Source organism: Rhinoderma darwinii, chromosome 4 (genome assembly GCF_050947455.1).
Source record: "Rhinoderma darwinii isolate aRhiDar2 chromosome 4, aRhiDar2.hap1, whole genome shotgun sequence".
In the NCBI taxonomy this organism is placed as follows: domain Eukaryota; kingdom Metazoa; phylum Chordata; class Amphibia; order Anura; family Rhinodermatidae; genus Rhinoderma; species Rhinoderma darwinii.
In genome coordinates, this window is record NC_134690.1 from 171,489,735 (window position 1) to 171,514,474 (window position 24,740).

Below are 24,740 nucleotides of genomic sequence, written 5' to 3' on the forward strand. Positions count from 1 at the left end.
AGTGTCATCTGTCACGCCAAGCGTCATCTGTCATGCCAAGCGTCATCTGTGCCAAAGTGTCTACTATGCCACGTGTCTGTCAGGACTGCTATACAGGTACCCTACTTCTAAAGACTTACATTGACTGTGTTTTGGCTAATGTTTTGAAGGGGCCGCAGTGCGTGTATAAGCGCTGACTCCCCTTCATTCCGGTTACTGCTCACACTGTGAATCGCTGATACACTTGTAGTCTTGGTTGACAGTATTACAACCTTCTCCCATTGAAGTGAATGGGAGTAGGCTGTAATACTGTGAACCGCCGCTACAAGTGTGTCAGCGATTCAGTGTAAGCAGTAAACGAAATGAAGATGACCCTTCAACTGCATAAGCCATTTTTACAACAGAATTGAAGTGATATTGTCACTTAGGAATTAGTTTCCCAGTAACTGATGGTAAAAACTGTTGATTTGAACAAGCAGGTGTCATGTTGGGTTGGGTGGACCCACTGGACCGTACCGCCTTTAACGGTATGTCAGCTGGCCAACAGGACGCAGGTCACATTCTATAGTTCGTACAGTGTACCTGTGGCAGCTCGGACAGTAGCAATGACAGGCTCGGCTGGGACTTAGGCAGCAGGCAGACGTCAGGTGTGGTGTAGCAGGACAGGTGTGGAATACAGCACAGCACGACTACAGCTCAGCACGGCACTTGACCAGGTAGCACGGGATACAGGATACAGGTACAGGAACGGGGAACACTGGGAACTGGAAAACACTAGGAGACCATTTGCTAGACAATCTTAGGGTACGACAACAACACTCAGGCAAGGGAGGAAGGGGCTGAGCCCTTCTTATAGTCCAGGGTACTCATGGGCTAATTTTAATATTAACTTCAGGTGCGCGCGCTGGCCCTTTAAGAGCGGACACGAGCGTGCACGCGCACCTTACGGGACCCGGCCGAGGTGAGCAGAAGTGAGCGCTGGCGTCTCCAGAGGAGACTGGGGCCAACGCTCGCAGACCCATGGCTGCGGCCGTCAGAACGTGAGTGAGCCTGACGGCCCGCGGCCATGGACATGACAGCAGGTAAAATTAGATTTGTTTCCCCCACATTACAAGCTGTCACGGCGCGGGGTGTGGACCCACTGGGCTGTACCTCGTAGCGGGTGTAGCAGCTGGCCAACAAGGTACAAAACAATGTCTATAGTTCGGAATGGGTACCTGAGGCAATGTAGACAGTAGCGGAAGCAGGACTTGACTTTTACAGCAGGTGGCACCGCGGATGCAGCGGAAGGCACGACTTGACTTGGCACCGCGGATGCAGCGGAAGGCACGACTTGGCTTTCACAGCAGATGACACCGTGGATGCAGCACGACTTGACTCTCACTGTAGATACGATAGCACGGGATACAGGGTACAGGCAGCAGGAACGGGTAACACTGGTAACTGGAAAAAACTGGGAGACCATTTGCAAGACAAACTTAGGTATACAAAAACGCTCAGGCAAGGAACCAGTGGGCAGAGCCCCTTTTTATAGTCCAGCAGCCATTTGGGCTAATAATTGATGAGTGACAGCTGGACGCGTACTGGTCCTTTAAGGCGGTGCGCGCGCACCCTGCGGAAATCAGTATGAGGACCCGGAAGTGAGTGCTGGCGTCTCCCTGGAGGGAGCAGACGCCGTGAGGAGAGATGTCCATGGCCGGGGCCGTCAAGGGGTAAGTCTGAGCGACGACCGCCGGCCATAGACGTTACACAAGCCAAATAGGCACTTCAGTACTGAACACTACTGCACAAAGTACAGGCGAGACAGGGGTAGGTACCTAGAAAGCACAGGTTAAGTGGCACAAGTTAGCACTTTCGTGTTCATGCCATGCTTCGTGGATAAAAATATTTTTAAGAAACAAAAAGTATGACTTAGTCTATGTTTAGATCTGCGTTTCGGTGTTTCTGTAAAGAACAAAAATATCGGACGTGCCAGATCCGTTGCATGATGTACACCAATGTCACCTGAAGGAAACCCATTTAATGGGTTCTGTTGGGTTTCAGTCATGGTGTCCTCCAGAAACAATGATGGAAATTCTGCGCTATTTAGTCCAGCTGTTTTTTACCGTATCTGCAACGGAAATTCCGATGCAGATGTGAACGAAGCCTAAGTCAATATATATTTATTTTGCTTGGATAGCGCCAACATTTTCCACAGCACCATACAGAATTTATCACCACTCACTCTCACCAATAGGACTTACAATCTAAATTCCTTATCTGCATGAGTTTGGGAGTGAACCAGAGAAAACCCATGTATTCACGCGGAAAACAGGCAAACCCTATGCAGATGTCGCCCTTGGTGGGCCCAAACCCAGGTCCTCAGTGCTGTAAGGCAACAATGCTAACCGTTGCAACTCTGTGCTCATTTTATCATCCTTATTTCTACTGCCACCTGCACCACCAAGGTTTTCTCATGAAGAAAAAGGTTACAGTGGTTGTCTCATGAAGGAAGTGGAAGGAAAAGCTGTGATCAGCTGATTGCCCATGTCGGCTTTGTTAAGCGCCTGTTATCGCTGGGGATGGTGCAACAGGCCAGACATTTCCCCTGCAGCAGCCACTGCAGGGGAAATGTAGTATTACATGGCGGCCTTTCAAATTAATGGCCATTCATGTAATGCATGAATAAGCTGAGACAACCATGTATGCATACCTCCCAACTTTCACAAAGAGGGACAATTTTTTTCTTTTAAGCCTCGCCTCTAATCCCACCCAATCACTGCCCATACACACCCAGGTCAGCCCACACAGTATCATGCTCCCATAGTGCCTCCCACACAGTATACTGCCAAATAGCTGTCCCCACACAGTATAATGCCCTCTAGCTGCCACCATACAGTATAATGCTCCCATAGATGCACCCATACAGTATAAAGCCAACACAGATGCCCCCATACAGTATAAAGCCAACACAGATGCCCCCATACAGTATAATGGCCACAGATTCTCCCATGCAGTATAATGCCCAAACAGATGCCCCAACGCAGTATAATACTCAAATTCCCCCATACAGCATAATGCCCCATAGCTGCCCCATGCAACATAATGCCCCCACAGTATAATGCCCACAGATGCCACCATACAGTATAATGCCCCCCTTAACTGTCCCATACAGTATAATGCCCCATAGCTTCCCCCATACAGCTTTATACCCCCATGCTGCTCCATACAGTATAATGCCCCCCAGCTGTCCTTATACAGTACAATGCTGCCCCTAGTGCCCACATATAAAGTGCCAGTGCCCTTGTAGCTAGTGCCACAGTGTCCATATAGATAGTGCCCATGTAGATAGTGCAAAACCCCCCTTGAAGATAGCGCCCCCCATTTGTAGATAGCGCCATTTGCACTCCGTCTAGGAGCGGAATCCACAGTCAGAGCATAGGCCGGGGAATCCACCCCTGGAGGGAAGCACTGATGTCACTGTCAATATATGGATAGTGACGTCAGTGGACAGTGACGTAAAGGGCTTCCCTGAGGACAGGCTTAAAATAGCGCTGTGCCCGGGGAGTCCTCGGCGAGCGGAGTAGCTCCCTCTGCTCTGAACTAATTCTGAAGCACGGTGCTGATGGTTCCCTCCTTCAGCATTGGATTCAACTGTATCTGCGTCCTGAGGGCACGGACAGTGGGACATAGCCCCGGTCATCCGGTACTGTTGGGAGGTATGTACAGTATGAGCTGAATTTAGCAGAGCGGGAGAGAATCTTAAAACAATGGCTGTTTGGTCTGGATTATAGAGGGGGGTCCTAAACGGGGGCGGGAAGTCCATATGTCCAACCTCATATGGACAAAGGTTGTCTTCATGTCTAATGGCACATTAAGAAGATAGAAGAAGAAAAAATAAAAAACTAAGCAGCGTGGTTTTCTATTTTCGTGTAACTATGACTGCAAAATCCCTAGTAGCAACGTGCTGTTCTGTGACTGTCCTGCGGTTGCGCTATGCCTCGTTGTGGACATGCCCAATGCCTTTGGGTGTAACAAGATGGCTGAATCCATGAATGGACAAATTGCCCGTTTTTGTCCCTTCCAGGCCACTATAGGCGGCGCCAGGTGACACCGAGTACGGTGGCCGAAAAGGCTGACTAGTGCATGCGTGAATAACATGGCTTCGCGTGTTGGTAAACGCGGTGCAGGGGGAGACGATGAGCTGCCCCCCCTTCAGGCCGTGCTTATCGCTGACAGCTTCAACAGGAGGTTTTACCCTATCACCAAGGATCGGCCCCGGGTGAGCGAAGTGTTATGTGGGGAAAGGTTGAAGAGCAGGAATGGCTGACAGATAACGTGTAAAAGCTGGCCGGCCACAGTGCCCGTATCTGTACCGGGAAAAACGAGCTGTGCTTCCGCTGGATCGTTCTCTTTCAGTTTATGTGTTAATTGGTTTTCTTATACCTGTGTTATAGAAACGTTATACTGCCAGCCTTGTCCATATATAGACTACCTGATGTTTATTGGTGATGTTAGGATATTTTGTGTGTGTTTACATGTGTTTTCTATTCGTTTAGTGATATTTCCTTAAAGGGACTCTGTGGGCAGTTTTATCCTGCCCTATTTGAGGACATTATAAAGTAGTGACAGACTCCCTGCCGCTGATTGACAGTTCCCTGCCGCTGATTGACAGTTCCCTGCCGCTGATTGACAGTTCCCTGCCGCTGATTGACAGTTCCCTGCCGCTGATTGACAGTTCCCTGCCGCTGATTGACAGTGCCCTGCCGCTGATTGACAGTGCCCTCCCCCCCTGCCGCTGATTGACAGTGCCCTCCCCCCCTGCCGCTGATTGACAGTGCCCTCCCCCCTGCCGCTGATTGACAGTGCCCTCCCCCCTGCCGCTGATTGACAGTGCCCTCCCCCCCTGCCGCTGATTGACAGTGCCCTCCCCCCCTGCCGCTGATTGACAGTGCCCTCCCCCCCTGCCGCTGATTGACAGTGCCCTCCCCCCCTGCCGCTGATTGACAGTGCCCTCCCCCCCTGCCGCTGATTGACAGTGCCCTCCCCCCCTGCCGCTGATTGACAGTGCCCTCCCCCCCTGCCGCTGATTGACAGTGCCCTCCCCCCCTGCCGCTGATTGACAGTGCCCTCCCCCCCTGCCGCTGATTGACAGTGCCCTCCCCCCCTGCCGCTGATTGACAGTGCCCTCCCCCCTGCCGCTGATTGACAGTGCCCCCCCCCCTGCCCTCATTGACAGTGCCCTCCCCCCTGCCGCTGATTGACAGTGCCCTCCCCCCCTGCCCTCATTGACAGTGCCCTCCCCCCCTGCCGCTGATTGACAGTGCCCTCCCCCCCTGCCGCTGATTGACAGTGCCCTCCCCCTGCCGCTGATTGACAGTGCCCTCCCCCCTGCCGCTGATTGACAGTGCCCTCCCCCCTGCCGCTGATTGACAGTGCCCTCCCCCCCTGCCGCTGATTGACAGTGCCCTCCCCCCCTGCCGCTGATTGACAGTGCCCTCCCCCCCTGCCGCTGATTGACAGTGCCCTCCCCCCCTGCCGCTGATTGACAGTGCCCTCCCCCCCTGCCGCTGATTGACAGTGCCCTCCCCCCCTGCCGCTGATTGACAGTGCCCTCCCCCCCTGCCGCTGATTGACAGTGCCCTCCCCCCCTGCCGCTGATTGACAGTGCCCTCCCCCCCTGCCGCTGATTGACAGTGCCCTCCCCCCCTGCCGCTGATTGACAGTGCCCTCCCCACCTGCCGCTGATTGACAGTGCCCTCCCCCCCTGCCGCTGATTGACAGTGCCCTCCCCCCCTGCCCTCATTGACAGTGCCCTCCCCCCCTGCCCTCATTGACAGTGCCCTCCCCCCCTGCCCTCATTGACAGTGCCCTCCCCCCCTGCCCTCATTGACAGTGCCCTCCCCCCCTGCCCTCATTGACAGTGCCCTCCCCCCCTGCCCTCATTGACAGTGCCCTCCCCCCCTGCCCTCATTGACAGTGCCCTCCCCCCTGCCGCTGATTGACAGTGCCCTCCCCCCCTGCCCTCATTGACAGTGCCCTCCCCCCCCTGCCCTCATTGACAGTGCCCTCCCTCCCTGCTCTCATTGACAGTGCCCTCCCTCCCTGCCCTCATTGACAGTGCCCTCCCTCCCTGCCCTCATTGACAGTGCCCTCCCTCCCTGCCCTCATTGACAGTTCCCTCCCCCCCTGCCGCTGATTGACAGTGCCCTCCCCCCCTGCCGCTGATTGACAGTGCCCTCCCCCCCTGCCGCTGATTGACAGTGCCCTCCCCTCCTGCCGCTGATTGACAGTGCCCTCCCCCCCTGCCGCTGATTGACAGTGCCCTCCCCCCCTGCCGCTGATTGACAGTGCCCTCCCCCCCTGCCGCTGATTGACAGTGCCCTCCCCCCCTGCCGCTGATTGACAGTGCCCTCCCCCCCTGCCGCTGATTGACAGTGCCCTCCCCCCCTGCCGCTGATTGACAGTGCCCTCCCCCCCTGCCGCTGATTGACAGTGCCCTCCCCCCCTGCCGCTGATTGACAGTGCCCTCCCCCCCTGCCGCTGATTGACAGTGCCCTCCCCCCCTGCCGCTGATTGACAGTGCCCTCCCCCCCTGCCGCTGATTGACAGTGCCCTCCCCCCTGCCGCTGATTGACAGTGCCCTCCCCCCCTGCCGCTGATTGACAGTGCCCTCCCCCCCTGCCGCTGATTGACAGTGCCCTCCCCCCCTGCCGCTGATTGACAGTGCCCTCCCCCCCTGCCGCTGATTGACAGTGCCCTCCCCCCCTGCCGCTGATTGACAGTGCCCTCCCCCCCTGCCGCTGATTGACAGTGCCCTCCCCCCCTGCCGCTGATTGACAGTGCCCTCCCCCCCTGCCGCTGATTGACAGTGCCCTCCCCCCCTGCCGCTGATTGACAGTGCCCTCCCCCCCTGCCGCTGATTGACAGTGCCCTCCCCCCCTGCCGCTGATTGACAGTGCCCTCCCCCCCTGCCGCTGATTGACAGTGCCCTCCCCCCCTGCCGCTGATTGACAGTGCCCTCCCCCCCTGCCGCTGATTGACAGTGCCCTCCCCCCCTGCCGCTGATTGACAGTGCCCTCCCCCCCTGCCGCTGATTGACAGTGCCCTCCCCCCCTGCCGCTGATTGACAGTGCCCTCCCCCCCCTGCCGCTGATTGACAGTGCCCTCCCCCCCTGCCGCTGATTGACAGTGCCCTCCCCCCCTGCCGCTGATTGACAACGTCCTTTCCCTCGTGCCTGCGGTTGATTGACAACGTCCTCCCTAATGCCCCCCATTTTCCCACCACTGGTTGTCAACATCCTCCCCTTGCTGCTGATTCACAGCGCCCTCCCCTCACCCTCTCGCCGCTGATTGACAACGTCCTCCCCCGCCCTCTTGACGCTGATTGATAACGTCCTCCCCCAGCCGTCCTGCCACTAATTGACAACGTCCTTCCCCCGCCCTCCTGCCGCTACCAGGAAAACTATAAGGTAAGAAGTAGCGGTGCCCCCTAAACTCCTATCTAAGGTTCCTCAGGAACCATGCATTGTATGGAGAACAGAGCACCCCTGCTTACTGACCTCCATAAGCTCCTCAAGTGATCTCTTATCAGCCAGCAATACAGCAACTGACGCCCTGTGATTGGAGGTGGAGCTGGGTTCTGTGGCTGCCATTGCACCATTAGGGCATTTTTTAGAAAAGTTATTTAAGTGCTTTAAAGTTGTTATTGGCCAGTGCTGCATCTAGTATATACATTTTTTGTGCTTACTACATGTTAGGCTTCGTTCACATATCCGTTAGGGCTCCACTCCGACGTTCCGTCAGAGCTTTCCGTCGGAACGGGGCCCTAGCGCAGAAGTGAACGAAGCCTTACATGTTTCTGATCTTCAGTATAATGTTTTCTGTCATTATTCTGTATACTTATTTCAATATTTTTATTATTACAGGTTCTTCTACCATTGGCTAATGTGGCTTTGATTGATTATACCTTGGAATTCCTCACTGCCACTGGTGTTAAAGAAACATTTGTGTTTTGCTGTTGGATGGCAAATGAGATAAAAGAGCATCTAAGGTAAAAGAGAAGCTAAAATGATGGTAAAGTCAAAACATAAGCAAAAGCTATCTTTTCAATCAATCTTTTCCTTTTGACATGACGGAATTACAATTAAATTTTCCCACATGTGCGATATCATTAAAGAGCCTCTGTCACCACATTATAAGTGCCCTATGTCCTATATAAAGAGATTGGCGCTATAATGTAGGTGACAGTAATGCTTTTTATTTAGCAAAACAATCTATTTTTACCACTTTATGAGCGATTTTTAGCTTTATGCTAATGAGTTTCTTAATGCGTGTTTTACTTTATACCAAGTGGGCGTGTTTTTACTTTAGACCAAGTTGGCGTTGTACAGAGGAGTGTATGACGCTGACCAATCAGCGTCATACACTTCTCTCCATTCATTTACACTGCACTAGCGATATAGTTATATCACTATGTGCAGCCTCATACACAAACCCTAACATTACTGCAGTGTCCTGATAATGAATATACATTACCTCCAGCCGGGACGTCATGTGTATTCAGAATCCTGACACGTCTGTAGCGTCTCTGTGGGATTTACAGCAAGTCAAACGTAATCTCGCGAGATTACGATGTAACCTGTCATTTCAAACGAGATTACGTTTACCTTGCTGGAATCTCACAGAAAATATTCAGAAGTGGTCAGGATTCTGAATAAACATCACGTCCAGGCTGGTAGTGATGTATATTGATTATCAGGACACTGCAGTAATGTTATAACTATATCGCTAGTGCAGTGTAAATGAATGGAGAGGAGTGCATGATTCTGATTGGTCAGTGTCATACACTCCTCTGTACAACGTCCACTTGGTCTAAAGTAAAAACACGCCCACTTGGTCATTAAGAAACTCATTAGCATAAAGCTAAAAATCGCTCTTAAAGTGGTGTAAAATAGATTGATTTTGTAAATAAAAAGCATTACTGTCACCTACATTATAGCGACAATCTCCTTATATAGGAGATAGGGCACTTATAATGTGGTGACAGAGTCTCTTTAAGGGATTTTCCATAAGAAGAAATTGATGGCCTATCTTCAGGATAGGCCATCAATATCTGATGTGTGGGGGTCCGACATGTATTCATACGAGCGCTCCTTCCCCTTCATTCCTTACCTGCTCCGTACTGTGAATCGCCGACACAATTGTAGTGGCGGTTCACATTATTACAGCCTTCTCACATTCAAGTAAATGCCCTAGCCCAATCAGCCAGAGCATCGAACCACCAGCTGCATACAGCGGCTTTCCCTATGGAGGACTCCGCAATAATGACTCACATACCGGAACACGTTAATAAGAAAGTTGGGGATGGTGGCTGTCCGATGAACTGCCGCTATCTTATGTCTGTGGCCAGCCTTACTAGAATATCACCTTTGTCAAGATGGGACTGTCTTTTGTTTCATTATTTATGCGGAAACATGTAAAAGCTCTTGTTCAGTGAGTAACACAGGATGTTGTCTTCTATTACATATAGCGATGACTAGTATATATTAAGCTGCTTTCTAAAATGATTTGTCCCTTGGCAGGAATTCCAAGTGGTGTCAGGCTACAAGCTCCAATGTAGTGCGGGTAGTGACCTCAGAACTTTACCGCTCTCTTGGAGATGTCCTCCGAGATGTGGATGCCAAATCCTTGGTGCGCTCAGACTTTGTGTTGGTCACAGGGGATGTGGTGTCTAATATAAACATTGAAGCAGCTTTGGAGGAGCACAGGTCAGAAATTGACATTTCCATAGGACTCTTTAATTGGATTTCCTTGGGCACTTCTTAATCTGCCTTCATACTTTCTTTCAGGACTCGTCGGAAGCTAGAGAAGAATATTTCAGTTATGACTATGATCCTCAAGGAGTCCTCACCAGTGCACCCCACAAGGTGTCAAGAGGATGATGTCATCATTGCTGTGGATAGCCAGACCAAAAGAGTGCTGTTGTACCAAAAAAGCCAGGACTTGAAGCGCTACCACTTTCCAACGGTTAGAGATCAGCCTTTTATCCATGTCTGCTTGTAGAAACTATATACTGGTCACATAACCCCTCATATTTTAGCGCAGTGGATCTAGGTAGGCCTCTTTAGCACAGCCTTATATTTAGTAAGGCACCACGATATGTAAAATGTGAGCATTTTATATAGAACTATCTTCCAGCTCTTTGTTTTTTTAGATGCTTCCCTAGAGTAGTATTGGTTCTCGATCATTCTTGTTATAATACCCAGTTTTCTGTCTATTTATAGAGCATCTTCCAGAGTAAGGCCGATGAGATAGAGCTGCGTCATGATTTGCTGGACTGTCACATTAGCATCTGCTCTCCCCAGGTAAGTGAATATTTGTTGTCACTGCCATTGCAGATCTCTTCAGTAAGCATAAGCAGATATTTGCAATATACATCTTGTTTTCTAATACACTTTTACTAGTTGTATTCATATTCTCACAACTTCACTGAAGGCCACCAACAATGGCCATGAAGACTACACCTTTTTAAAACAAAGCCTGCGCGGCTGATCACCGCAGGTCCGGCTTCTTTCATCCATGGCGACCAGCTGTTCTCGCCAGGGGAAGTCTTGCTCAGGAGAAAAGCCTCCCTTTGGCCCTGTTCACACGGAGTTTTTTGCAGGAGGAAAATTCCTCCTGTAAAAACTGACCCTGGAGGTTTTCATGTTTGATGTGGTTTTTGAGGCGGTTTTCCAGGCGGTTTTTCAGGCTGTTTTTGCCGAGGTTTTCACACGCATGAGGCTGGGTTCACACAACCATGTTACGTCCATAATGTACGGAACGTATTTCGGCCGGAAGACCCGGACCGAAGACAGTGCAGGGAGCCGGGCTCCTAGCATCATAGTGATGTACGACGCTAGGAGTCCCTGCCTCTGCGTGGAACTACTGTCCCGTACTGTAATCATGTTTTCAGTACGGGACAGTTGTCCTGCAGCGAGGCAGGGACTCCTAGCGTCGTACATCACTATGATGCTAGGAGCCCGGCTCCCTGCACTGTCTTCGGTCCGGGTCTTCCGGCTGAAATACGTTCCGTACATTACGGACGTAACATGGTCGTGTGAACCCAGCCTGACATCCTTCTGTCAACGGATCTGTCACCATTGAAATGAATGGTGATGCAAACGGAACTTACTTCACACTTGCCTTTCCGTTGAGGGGTTCCCCTGACTGAAAGCACCGACGGAACCCCTCAGCAGAAACCACGCTGATGTGAACAGGCCCACATTAAAAAAAACATTGTTTTCTGTTTGCATCATCATTGACTTCAATGCTGATGGATCCGTTGCTAATGGGATTCCCTACACTGCGGTATTGGTTCCGTCTAAACGACAGAACCCTTTGCACAACGGGGACAAACAGAAACCATTAGCAACGGATCTGTCACCACTTCACACTTGCCTTTCCGTTGAGGGGTTCCCCTGACTGAAAGCACCGACGGAACCCCTCAGCGGAGACCACGCTGATGTGAACAGGCCCACATTAAAAAAAAAAAAGTATACTTACTTCTTGAATCAATTTCCCAACATCAATGTCCATTCGGTGGTACACCCCTGCTGTCGTCATTTCTGTTCCTGAAATGTTAAAAAAAAATAAAAAGAGAGAGATGACATACATGAACAACTGCATAACAAAATAAAAAAATTAAAAATAAAAAAATTGAAAAAAAAAATCGAAAAAACAAAAATGCACAGCTCCATACATGTGTAGCATGTATGGAGCATAGGAGCAATTGCACTTACTTGTATTCGATTTGGATGCAGGACTTCGGTTTTCTGTATCCCTGAGTTCTGTCCACGATGTTTTTCAGGCTCCACGAGCAGACAGGAAATGACAGCCCCTTTCTGGGCTGGACTAGCAGCAGGAGACGACTCCTGCAAGAAACTCCTCCAAAACACTCGGCAATATACTCGTCAGAAAACACCTCACTAGTTCGAGGTGTTTTTTGACGTGTCCCCATTGCTTTCAATGCGGTTTTGGACGAGGAAACCGCATCAAGAAGGGTCATGTCCCTTCTTTTTGCCGTGAGGTGTTTTTTTTACTCGCGGTAAAAAAAACGCCTCCGTCTCCCATTGAAATCAATGGGAGTCATTTTGGGTCGTTTTTGGCGCGTTTTCCGACCCGTTTTCCGTGTCAAAAAACATGTAAAAAAACTCCGTGTGAACAGGGCCTTTTTCTTCTTTTCTTTTTTTATAGTCAAATAATTTTTACTATTGGGTATTTTGTATTTTGAAAACATTACAAATTACAACCAAAACAATAGAATCCCCCCACCCTGCATCCAGTGCCCCTGGTACAACATTTGGAGATACACATGGATCCAGGTATAAATATATTCACCGCACAGATAAGGCTATGTTCACATCTGCGTCAGGGCTCTGTTCCGACGTTCCGTCTGAGCTTTCTGTCGGAACAGAGCCCTGACTGAAACAAACTGAAGCCATAGGTTTCCGTTTCCATCACCATTGATTTCAATGGTGACGGATCCGGTGCCAATGGTTTCAGTTTGTCTCCCTTGTGCAAGGGTTCCGTCGTTTTGACGGAATGAATAACGTAGTTGACTATTCCATCACCATTGAAATCAATGGCGATGGAAACGGAAACGTATGGTTTCAGTTTGTGTCAGTCAGGGCTCCGTTCCGACGGAACGTCGCCCTGATGCAGATGTGACCGAAGCCTAACAAAAATTAAAAAAATAAAAAATATATATATATATATATATTACCCAACACAGCAAATCGTGCAAATAGCATACATTACAAGAATTAAACATGAGACCCACTACCTTTAAGGAGAAATGGCTACAGATTACAGTAAAGTGTACTATAGTTTGATGGGAGTTGAGGGCACCTGCAACCTATTTTTTTCTGCTGACCTCCTGTAGATTAGAATCATGCGAATGTGGCTAGTGAGAGTATATTGTGAATTGCTGGCAATGCAGTTATCAGATATACCATCCTGCAAACTGCCAAACCAGAGATATATGTTGAGCTCTGATTAAAAGTTAAAGTGATTTTCTAGATGATTTGATTGAGTATTTATGTTTTCTTTTCTACATTTACTACTTCACAGGTTGCAGAGCTGTTTACAGACAATTTTGACTATCAAACTAGGGATGATTTTGTTCGGGGCATCCTTGTTAATGAAGAGGTGAGTAAAACGTGGGGGAGGGTGTCAGATGTTCTGAATAATTTTTACTTTCCGTAAACAGTCATCTAGAAGGAGAGTCTGAACGAACATATTGGTAGATCCCCCCCCCCCCCCCCCCCACCACCCCCCGTCCCATACCTGAGCATTAAAGCAGAACTGCTATTTGGTAAACTGCTAAAGATTATTTATGGCTTCCATGTTTGCTGTATTGGCTGCCATATTGATCATTGAGCAACTTTCCCAGAAAAACTAATAGCTAAGAAATTACTGACGCAATGGCGATTTTCTTTTCTAATTTGAAAGGGAAATAAACTTGAACACTCAACCAAACTTTATATTTAAGGCTAAGTTCACATGTAGCGTGAATACTGTGGAAATTTAGTGCAGGCAATTCCGGTGTATTACAGTAGCAGCAAAGTGGATGTGATTTGAATAAATGTCATCCACACGCTGCGTAGAAAATACGCAGAAAAATGGTGCGGAAATTGACCTGCGCTGCAGATTCTCAATTTCTCCTGCGAAAACGCTGCAGAATTTTCACACAGAACATACCCATGTTGGTGTTTATTTTGAACATGCTAGTGTAGCTTGTTATAAGACATTATTCTTTTATGCAGATCTTGGGAAATCAGATACACCTCTATGTGACTCAGGAAGAATATGGTGCTCGTGTATCCAACCTGTCAATGTATGAGGCTGTAACTTCTGACATCCTGTGCCGCTGGCTGTATCCTATAACTCCTGAGACAAACTTCACTGACCAGGAGGAACAACGCTACACACACTCTCGCCACAATATTTACAGAGGGTCAGAGGTCAGCCGTGGCCATGGCAGTGTCCTGCGTGAGAATGTACTAATTGGGAGCAATACGACAATTGGGTCAACATGCAGCATCAGCAATACCAGTATTGGGAAGAACTGCAGAATTGGTGAGCTATGACTGATGAAATGTGATATTATTGAAGAAGGGGTTGAGAGAGGGGGGATATGCTATCATTTAGATGAGAAGTGTTATGTTATGTGTCATGTATGCCTAATTTGGCAAAGTATTCTGAACATAACATCCTTTTCAGTGGACGATAGTGTTGCCAGTTCTGCAGCTAACCAGTGACCTGATTCAATGTATACCTCTAGTATTAGGAAAGCGGAGACACCTATTTATTGGACTTTTGACCATCACCAGCACAGAGCTATTACTACTATTGCATGCTGATCTACATTCAAACTGTCTCACATTCTTTCTTTTCCTAGGTGATCGAGTAGTTCTGGACAACGTGTATATCTGGGATGATGTTCGCATTGAAGATGATGTCACAATTAGAAAATCTGTACTTTGCAGTAACGTTATTGTAAAGAAAAGAGTGAAGATCAGTGAACACTGCGTCCTGACCTCAAAGGTAATGAAAAGACCTCACCACTACTCTCTCAAACCAAATTCAATACCTCCGTAATAATCTTTACTTTGTCAACCTTTAGGTCATAGTTGGCCCTGATCTAGAGCTGCCGGAGAACACTGTTATTTCTCTGCATCATCCAGATGAGGATGAGGAGGATGATGATGAATTTAGTGATGATGCAACGACTGGCAAAAAGGAGGAACAATCAAAGGTCAAAGGTAATGAAGACCATAATAAGCAGTTTTTAGTGCAATAACTATAAAGCCACTGCACTTTTTATGCTGTGCTGAATTCCAATTCTGAAAGGTTATCATGAGACATCTGCCAATTACCCGACGGCATAGTGAAATCACATAAGCTCTGGTAACACTGTCGGCACTATTCCTAGAAAGTATATACTGGAATGTAACAAATTCTTGGTATTTACTCCTATAATGTGGAGGCAGTCCTGGCACTGGTATTCTCTGGGGTACTGCATGCTAAATACAGTGATAGGATATTCCACCTATGCGTCATAGCTGTATGTATAGTGTGCCCATCCACTTTGACAGGTTTGTTCCTTAGGCCTCGTGCACACGAACGTAAAAACTCCCTTAATCACGGGCCGTAATTACGGGCCCATAGACTTCTATTGGCCACGGGTACCTCCCCGTATGCTTACGGAAAGGTGCCCGTGCCGTTGAAAAATATAGAACATGTCCTATTTCAGGCCGGGCAGGCCCATAGAAGTCTATGGGGCTCCCGTAATTACGGATGGCTACGTGTGTGCACCCGTAATTACGGGAGCGTTGCTAGGCGACGTCAGGGGATAGTCACTGTCGAGGGTGTTGAAAGAGTTAACTGATCGGCAGTAAGTCTTTCAGCACCCGGGACAGTGACTACCGCTGGAGTTAATAGTATTAAAAGTTAACTTACCTGCTTCTTCCTCCAGTCCGGCCTCCCGGGATGACGTTTCATCCCATGTGACTGCTGCAGCGAATCACAGGCCAATCACAGGCTGCAGCGGTCACATGGACTGCCGCGTCATCCATGGAGGTCGGACTGGATGTCAAATGAGGGACGCATCACCAAGACAACGGTACGTATGAACTTCTCTTACTTTCAATCGCTACGGAAACTCTGCCCGAAAGGGCTGCCCCTTCTCTCTTTCCAGCACTGATAGAGAGAAGGGGCTGCCGATTAGTGCAGAGAAAACGGGTCCGTAAATACAGGTGGAATACGGGTTGAATACGTGTGACAAAGGACCCATATTTACGCCAGTATTTACAGGAGGAAAAAAATATGTTCGTGTGCATGAGGCCTTATATTTATGTATTTTTATTCTATATCGTTTCATTCTGTTTAAGAATTACTTAACGTTTGGCACCTTTCGGAATACAAACTCGCACACCATTTTTTTTCTTAACAGTATACACTAAAGCAGAGGTTGGATCACAGGGTGAGGGTTATGTGTGGAAGTCTTCAGCAATGCCAGATGAAGAGGAGGAAGAGTTGCAGAAAAGTCTTTGGGGTGAGTAGTTTAATGGAATAAACTTTTACTTGAACGATTTCAGTAAGAATATTTAGTGTGCTAATAAGAGAAGCGGAAACGAACATCTCTTGTACTTTGCTACTTTGTGCGGTGTGCACGCGTATGTCTATGACCACTTTCACCTGGCAGTATTCTGCATCAGTATTTGGAAGCGAAAACCCAGTGTGGAAAATAAACATTGAAAAAGTAAAGATTTCCACCTCTTCCGTGATTTGGACCTGCTCCTGCTTTTGGTTTACAGATACTGATTCATACGGCCGTGTGAAACTGGCCAACGTCTGCGAGAGGTGCAGGGCTTATAGCTCTACGGTAAAACATTCTGTGTTTTGATGCAGAATTTGTGAACCGACCAGCAGGAAAAAAGTGTCATGAATTTGCCCTTTTTCCTCAGAGAAAAGGCAAAGATTGGTTTTTCACTTCTGCTGAAATATTGGCAATATCTATAAGATCTAAAGGTCCTTTTACACTGGCCGGTGCAGCTGAGCGCAAATCAACGAGACATCGTTGATCGGCGCTCGTTTCCTCCTGTCACACGGAGCTATGGATGGGGACGAGCGGTCGTTATTCCGATCGCTCTCTCTCCTTCCAATACTATCATGTCAGCAGCGCGTCTCCCTGTTTACACAGAGATGTGCTGCCAACAACGATAATATTTAACTTTTTTTAAACTATGCGATCAGCAGATAAACGAGCGTTTGCTCGTTCATCTGCTGATCGTTCCCGTTTACACAGGGCAATTATCGGCAACGAGTGTTATATATGAACGTTCATCTGCCCGATAATCGTCCTGTGTAAAACCCCCTTAAGTTGTTGACTGTTGTGGCAACCTTTGATACTGGCCATAGACTTAGGATAACGATCAAACTATTAATAGATTGTATGGTCAACAGTTATCAGTCCTATTTCCCTATTAACATTTTTTACCAAAGTATATGTTATTTCTATATATCGACTGCCAGACTCCTACGGTGCCGCTTATCTCTGTGTAATCAAATGGCCTCTACTGCAAAAATCTATCTTATTGGCTCCAGATCTGGGCTGATGCCACAGACATAAGATTGCCGGTGGATTCTGGTGAAGTCGATGGAATCCACTGATGAAAATTTAATGGCCAACGTCAGACCTTGGACTTTTCCGATCTGTTGAGTATATGCACTTAAACATATCTTCCATATCTACTTATAACCGTTTTTTTATTTTCAGGTCTTAAAATTACTTATGAGGAGGACAGTGATAGTGAGAGTGGAAAGAGTGTATGCTCAGAGCAAATTGACAGCCGCCCCGCTTCCCCCCTTCTGGATGACATTAAAGGTATATCTTCTCTGAATCTCCACTACCACGTAGTCCGCATGAATTGCTAATTTGTGTGGGCTAACCCGAAACAATGTCTATGAAAGTCATTGATATGTTAAGTCTCACTGCAAAGGATTGTGGGTAAATAAGTCTTTCCTTTTATTCGGTTCTGATATTGATGCTGTTTTTCACTGTACAGTTTTTCAGAATGAAGTTTTGGGAACGTTGCAGAGAGGTGTGGAAGAAAACATTTCCTGTGATAATCTTGTGTTAGAAATCAACTCTCTCAAGTAAGTTAGAAGCTAAGCTATTTATTCAAGTTTTCTTAGGATATGAAGATGTACTGCGTGTATTGGGCTATTGTGTATTGCATACAAGCAGAAAATGTAGTGTGTAAACTGAAATGTTCCTCTTCCTACAGATATGCCTATAACATCTCTCTCGTGGAAGTGATGCAAACTTTATGTAAAGTGGTCCTGGAGTTCCCGTTGCAGCAGTTGAATGGAGTACTCGATGTGAATCCTTACTGTAATGTGATACTACCTGTGAGTTATGTGTAAGGATTATGTCTGAAAGCTTTGAAATAATCTAACGCCATCTGAGTTTCTTAGTTATATCTGGTCACTCCGCTTCCTCAGACTCTGCACACATTTATACATACTCCACTTGAGTCTGCTATGAGCATCTGTCTATTGGGCCATGCCAGAAGCACACTGACAGGCAAAAATGTGTATTCCAAAGCAATATGTAAGCGATAAAATGTTCACTGCTTTAAGTCACCTAGTGGGACCAAAAAAAAAGGTACAATTTTAAGTTTAATAAAAAAAAAAAAAACGTTTCCCCCGAAAAGTAAATAAAATCCCTCGCTTCATTAAAAATGTTTTGTTTTTTTAAATAGTTTGCAACAGATTAAAAAAAAATTGGTGCCGCTAGCATAAGGTATCCTATTATTTATGCTGGACGGTGCACAGCATGAAAAAAACTATGGTGGATTTGCTAGTTCTTTTTCCCCATCCAACCTTCCACCAAAAAAATGATAAAAAATGAGTCAATAAATTATATGTACCCCACAAGTCCTCACATAGCAACATTATTCTTATTTTTGCTGCACAATAAACATGGTGTAATTGCAGAGCTTTTTTTTTAAAATTTATTGCATTCCTCTGCAAAATAATTAATAAACGCTAATAAATTCATTTTATATGCCACAAAATAGTGCTATTGAAGCATACAACACGTCCCGCAAAAAACAAGCCGTCCTACATCTGCATAGACAAAAAATTAAAGTTATGGCTCTTGAAATGTGAATGAAAAAATAGCTTGTTTCTTAAAGGGGATGTCCAGGCACAGACAACTGATGACCTATCAACAGGATAGGTCATCAGAATACGATCGGTGGTGGTCCAACACCCGGTCCCAGCTGCTCAGTCTGCCTCCGGGCGCCGGATGTTATGCAGGGTTTGCAGTATACAGAGCCGGAAGCAGATGGCTCCGGTCACGGAATAGCGGCTGTGCTGCAGCTCGGCCGCTATTCCGTGACCGGAGCCATTCTGCTTCCGGCATGGGCGTCCAGAGCCCGGAGGCAGTCGGAGCAGCTAATCGGTGCGGGGTCTGGGTATCGGACACCCACCGATCATATACTGATGACCTATCCTGTGGGATAGGTCATCAGTTTTCCGTGGCTGAACAACCCCTTTAAGGCCAAAAATAGACCAGTCCTTAAGGGGTTAAGAGGTGCCTCTTAATGGAAAATGCTTTGTTGTCACTTATTACCCAAATAACAAAGTAATGTTATATGGACAGGGGTTGTGCTGCGCAGACGACCCCTTTAATAACTTACCACTATGCTGAGATGTGATCACTTAAAGTTACAGGTTCAATGTCTGCACTGCACTAAGATTCGGATGCCAGCATGTCAGCTTCTGATTTGTCAGGTGCAGTATTGTCATGGAGACCTTATGTCACCAAAGACAACAATATGTACATCATGCCTGGGCTGAACAGTAGCACATATGAGAGTGTATCTCTACATGGAAAGATATTGAAAAAGTTTTCCACAATTTTAATGTACATTAAAATAACATTTTAGGCTATGTTCACACCACGGTTTTTCATTTTCGTTGTTCTGTTCCGTCATAGTGCAGGGCGCCCGATATTGACTTTAATGGGTTCCGTCGGGTTTCCGTGATAAAATAGTGCTGCATGCTGCGCTATTTTGTCTGGGATTTTCGGTGGAATCTGTGTCAAGAGGCTCTTAAATGTAGCCTCAAATACAGTTGTGAACTTACCTTAAAACAACGATGTATTTCTATTTACACAGCTTCTAAAAAGATGGACCCCAGTTTTCAAGAACTACATAAAGCGTGCGTCTGACCACTTGTGCTGTCTTAGTGCAGTAGAAGAATTCTTTTTGGATTATGAACCTCTTTGGGCAGCAATTGCAAAGGTAACAAAGTAGCCAAGTGAGAGATAACTTTACTTATACATTGCATAATCATATTGCAGGAACATATAACGTGTGTATTTCCAGTCAAAATAGCCATTAAATAGAAGTTATTATTTTTTTCATCATGAAGAAAATAAAGCAGAAACCATGTATTCAAAGGGGTTGTCCGGGCACGGACAACTGATGACCTATCCACAGGATACGTCATCAGTATATGATCTTGGGGGGCGACACTCGGATCCCGCACTGATCAGCTGTTCCGGTTGCCAGATGTTAGGCGGTGTATGCGGAGTTCGGAGGCAGATGCAGATGGCTCCGGTCCAGAATAGCGGCCAAGCTGCAGTACTGCAGCTCTGCTCCTATTCAAGTGAATAGGAGCAGAGTTGCTGTTCTGCAGTATGGCCGTTATGCAGTGGTCCGAGCCATCATTTTCCGGCTCCGAACTCTGCATATACTGCCTAACATCCGGCGGCCAGAGCAGCTGATCGGTGTGGGGTCCGGGTGTTGGACCCCCACCGATCATATACTGATGACCTATCCTGTGGATAGGTCATCAGTTGTCCGTGCCCGGACAACCCCTTTAACAGACAAGTGGCAGGTTTTGTTATAAATACCTCTGAAATTCAATCTCGAGAAATTGGATGCATATTTTCGCAATCCCAGTAACTTCCTTCCAGTGGGTCACTGGCTAAGGGCCACTGTCCATGACCTTAACATTTTGTATGAAACTTTAGTTATGTTTTTTTTACTTAAAAGTGGGTTCCCGCAATAGATCTTTGTTCCTCCCAGCACTGCCACCTCTTTGGAAAGCTGGTGTTTAGGGAACTGTGATTTTAACGACTTGCATAGAATTAATAGTGGAAATGAAAACTATTTCTCTGTAAGGGTTGATTCACACACAGTGTTATAACACTGCCGCCAGAAGTTAGTTTGGAGTCAATAGGGAAATATAAAACGCCATACGAACCTGGCGTTTTTTAATTTGCCTTTTTTTTCATTTTAACTCCGTGACGTTTTGTCCAAAATTGCAGCAAGCCTGGCTTTGGCGTTTTTTTGTATCATCTATTGGTGATTTTGTCCCATAAGACCTCCATACTTTTTTTTTTCCTCTTTACAAAAACACAAGTGTCAATGTGTGTTGCGATTTTATATCGCGTTCGTGGTGGCGATTTTCTAGAAAACAGCATGTGTTGCAAAGAAAAGTCTTACATGATCTTTGAATCACATGATTTACAATGTAAAAAAAACACCACTTAAAATCCGCAAAACACACGATTTTGAAAAAAAAAGTATATGTGAAGCAGGGGTAATTAGTTACCCCAAAGTGGAAGCTTTCTCTTCCACTGTGACTTCAAACAAAAGGTGTTCATACACATTAGCAAAGCTCGGCCAAACCTGCAAATTTCAGCAGGATCAGCCAACGATCCAATGTGAATGGAGGCCAGATCAGACATGCTGGATTTCAACATCTTTGTTCCCATGGGAGATAACCCATTGTCAGAGAGCTCTGGCAGCGGCTATTTCCCCTCTCCCCACTGGAATAAACATGCATGTTCTAGTCCATTTTGACAAAGAGGCAATTTACAGTCTGTTGCTAGAGAGCCATTGGTAAAGTAACACAGGAATTGTGTTAGAACTTATATATCCATAGTACAGAAGCACAAAACTGTCAGAAGAGGTTTGGGCACTCTAGGTCACTGTGGTTTCTTTCATTTACAATAGTCGGAGATCCATACTCACGAACCCCACAGATAACTTCTTACGACGTGTCACTCTTAACATGTCTGAAGATGGTTTTAGTTTAGATTTCGCATTTGCATCTCATTCAGCAATTCTCACCGTGAAAAGAAAGCTTTCCATTGAAATGTACATTGTGTTATTGGAAGCCTAATGTCACGTCCCTTACCCCGCAGGTTCTTATGGGATTTTACCAGCAGGATGTGATAGCAGAGGAGATGATTCTACGTTGGTTTTCACAAACAGAAATAACAGAAAAGGGACGGCAGCTACGTAAAAAACAAGCTGTAAGATTGTGTTTATGGTTTCCATGTAGTACTTGTCATTTATTAGCATTTGTATTGTATGGCGCCATAATCTTCCTTAGCGCTCTGAAATTTGGTTGAGAAGATAAATGTACATATAGAAAACTATACTTTTCAGGTGCCTTTTCAGAATAAGCTGTCATATGTATGTAACACTATTTCTGGCCATTATATGACTTGTATATGATATTTTTAGCAGCTTTTCCCTCTGCAGCCTCTCTATCTCTAATTCTCAGCTGTCTCTGAGCTAGTGGGCGGAGCCTAACTGCTGTAATGTTTTCTATACACTGCACACAGAATAGTAGAATCTGCTCTCTTATATCTACCACATATATACAGTAGAAGCAGCATGGAGGAGATTATAGAGCAGTACAGACCAGTTTAGCTGAGAATCCAGCACTGGGGTGACACAGAAATCTTACCCAGCATCCTGTGTCTTTCTCACTCTGCTCCTGCTACCTCCCCCTGCACCTCTCCCTAGACTTGAATGCAGCGTGTCTGTTGCTGACTCACCCTCTTTGCTCTTGCTTCCTCCTCATTTTCCCCCTCCCCTCCTCATGGACTTCTATTGGCAGGCAGTGAAGAGACTCACCCCCACTTTCTGCATTCTGTCAATTCTGCTCTGTAACCAGAGAGGGACTTTGCTTGACAACAGGGGTCGACAGCAGATTACAGGAAGGGGGACAGTTAGTGGCAGTAACTTCACACAGAATTTAAGGAACCTAAAGATCGGAGTCTGACACACCTGAGATCAATTAAAAAGGTATAAATTTATTATTAAATAGGATAAAAACAACAAACAAATCAATAAAAGCATAGAGATGATTACCACAGTACAGATGGATAGCCAAACAGTGATATGCAAAAAATGGCGCTGTATAGGCAATGAAGGGGCAGAGTTATGCAATAAGTAACACAAGGCACACAAATGTGCATGTATGAGGCCACAAAGGGCCAAGAGAGTCTGCTCCCCTGATGTCACATGTAACTATACATAAATATACGTAATCCCAACAACCAAACAAGCACGAGAACAATCAGTGTATATTGAAAGATAAACATAGTATGGTTCAATAATGGCTATAGCAGTGTAAATGCCATATGTTAACTCTGCACAGTGCATTGAAAACCTTACCCATGTCAGGAACAACAATATCTGGCGTCACACCCCGACGCGTGTTTCGGCCAGAAGCCTTCGTCTGGGTGTCCTCGTCACTGTCACCGATTGTTCTCGTTTGGTTGTTGGGATTACATATATTTATGTATAGTTACATGTGACATCAGGGGAGCAGACTCTCTTGGCCCTTTGTGGCCTCATACATGCACATTTGTGTGCCTTGTGTTACTTATTGCATAACTCTGCCCCTTCATTGCCTATACAGCGCCATTTTTTGCATATCACTGTTTGGCTGTCCATCTGTACTATGGTAATCATCTCTATGCTTTTATTGATTTGTTTGTTTTTATCCTATTCAATAATAAATCTATACCTTTTTAATTGATCTCTGGTGTGTCAGACTCCGATCTTTAGGTTATTTGTTTCGTTCAGCGGGTTTCACACCGTTACCACCATGCTTATCATGGGCTCGTATGCCCCTCCCCCTCTACACATCATACACCAATAGGGATAATTATTCATATTATATATATATTGGGGGACTCTTGGTACTCTCCATTTAGGTATAGCAATCACACAGAATTTGCATGGATAAAACAACTGAATTTTAACATTAAGTAAATTTTAAAGTTGATCTATATCAGGTATACTATTAGATCAGCATAAGTTGTTTCAAAAGTTATTGTCCATTTAAATGTGCACGTTCAGATATGCAAAACAATGAAGATACAGTAGGAAAGGAAGTCATGCCCAAATTAATTTACAGTCTGAAGGGATTGGATATTGAGACGTGAGGAGGTAGTGCAAGCTTTCTATAAGATTGTCTAAGATGGTAATGAAGTAAAGGTTATTTCAGATTATATTTAAATTTCTGATTGCAATATTTTGTTAATTTTCATATTTGTTCATACAGCTTCAGAAGTTTATACAGTGGTTGGAAGAAGCAGAGGAGGAATCTTCAGATGATGAGTGATATGGATGGGGACCATACGTCCTTCTCAAATCCCATATGTTTTTGTTGGCTAGTCACCTTTTTATTGATGAATCAGAATGCAAAGAACTACTTTCAGAGGATGGGCCATTTATATTTATTTATGGGCCTCCATGCCACAAAATGCAAATACATCATTTAACTGCCAAGGATTATTTAGACTGTCCCTTCCACATAAGCATCACTTCCATCAGGGTGAGAAGTGTATGCTAGTTTGCATAGTTCTTTTGTACTGCTCGCTTTGGGCTCATTTTAAAACAACCATCTCTAAAACATACAGTTTTGTACTCTCTCCTACACATCATTTACAAACATCTGATATGTTGGTTAGTTGTCTCTGATAACTCCTCCATAATCTTGGATCCAGGGTAATCTGTCAGGAGTTTGCTATATGACAAACTGTGCCAGTATCTGCCTTCACAGGGCTAAAAGCTGATGTGTTTGAGTGCAAATATTTATTTCGGGGAACAAATAAAGACTATATGGATCTTGACTGCCTTTGGATTTACAGTTTACACTGTATGAATATTTTTTTATGTAAAACATTTTTTATTAACCCTTTCATGATTGATGCGCCCATGTTCAGGTCACATTTTCCATTTCTGATATGTACTTCTTTAAATTATAATAACTAGCAACCGTTTTGAATATCGTAACTTTTTTTACTTTGTTTTTTTGCAAGACTTACGAGGCTAGATTAGTTTAATTAATTCCATGGTTTTTTTATTTTCATTATGAGCAAATATGTGAAAAGAGCCAACTTTTTTTGTACG

The 24,740-nt window shown here is 46.0% G+C and overlaps 1 protein-coding gene across 1 annotated transcript; it reads left to right on the forward strand.

Moving 5' to 3' along the window:
- The first annotated feature begins 4,022 nt into the window (after nucleotides 1–4,022).
- Nucleotides 4,023–24,460, forward strand: EIF2B5 (eukaryotic translation initiation factor 2B subunit epsilon). The gene is made up of 16 exons (XM_075861875.1): nucleotides 4,023–4,240; nucleotides 7,887–8,011; nucleotides 9,543–9,728; nucleotides 9,810–9,987; nucleotides 10,245–10,325; nucleotides 13,072–13,149; nucleotides 13,767–14,079; nucleotides 14,402–14,547; nucleotides 14,627–14,765; nucleotides 15,956–16,057; nucleotides 17,282–17,389; nucleotides 17,571–17,661; nucleotides 17,793–17,916; nucleotides 19,692–19,817; nucleotides 21,731–21,841; nucleotides 23,890–24,460. The coding sequence occupies exons 1-16, from the start codon at nucleotides 4,118–4,120 to the stop codon at nucleotides 23,947–23,949; spliced, it is 2,091 nt and encodes a 696-aa protein (XP_075717990.1). The 5' UTR covers nucleotides 4,023–4,117; the 3' UTR covers nucleotides 23,950–24,460.
- Nucleotides 24,461–24,740: the final 280 nt, after the last annotated feature.

What these genes read in the sequence shown, in the direction of transcription:
- EIF2B5 (XM_075861875.1), top strand. Translation starts at nt 4,118, where the DNA reads ATGGCTTCGCGTGTTGGTAAACGCGGTGCAGGGGGAGACGATGAGCTG. An exon ending in TGGGAAGAACTGCAGAATTG is followed by an intron (nt 14,080 to 14,401) that starts GTGAGCTATGAC and finishes TTCTTTTCCTAG; the next exon opens with GTGATCGAGTAGTTCTGGAC. An exon ending in ACTGTAATGTGATACTACCT is followed by an intron (nt 17,917 to 19,691) that starts GTGAGTTATGTG and finishes CTATTTACACAG; the next exon opens with CTTCTAAAAAGATGGACCCC.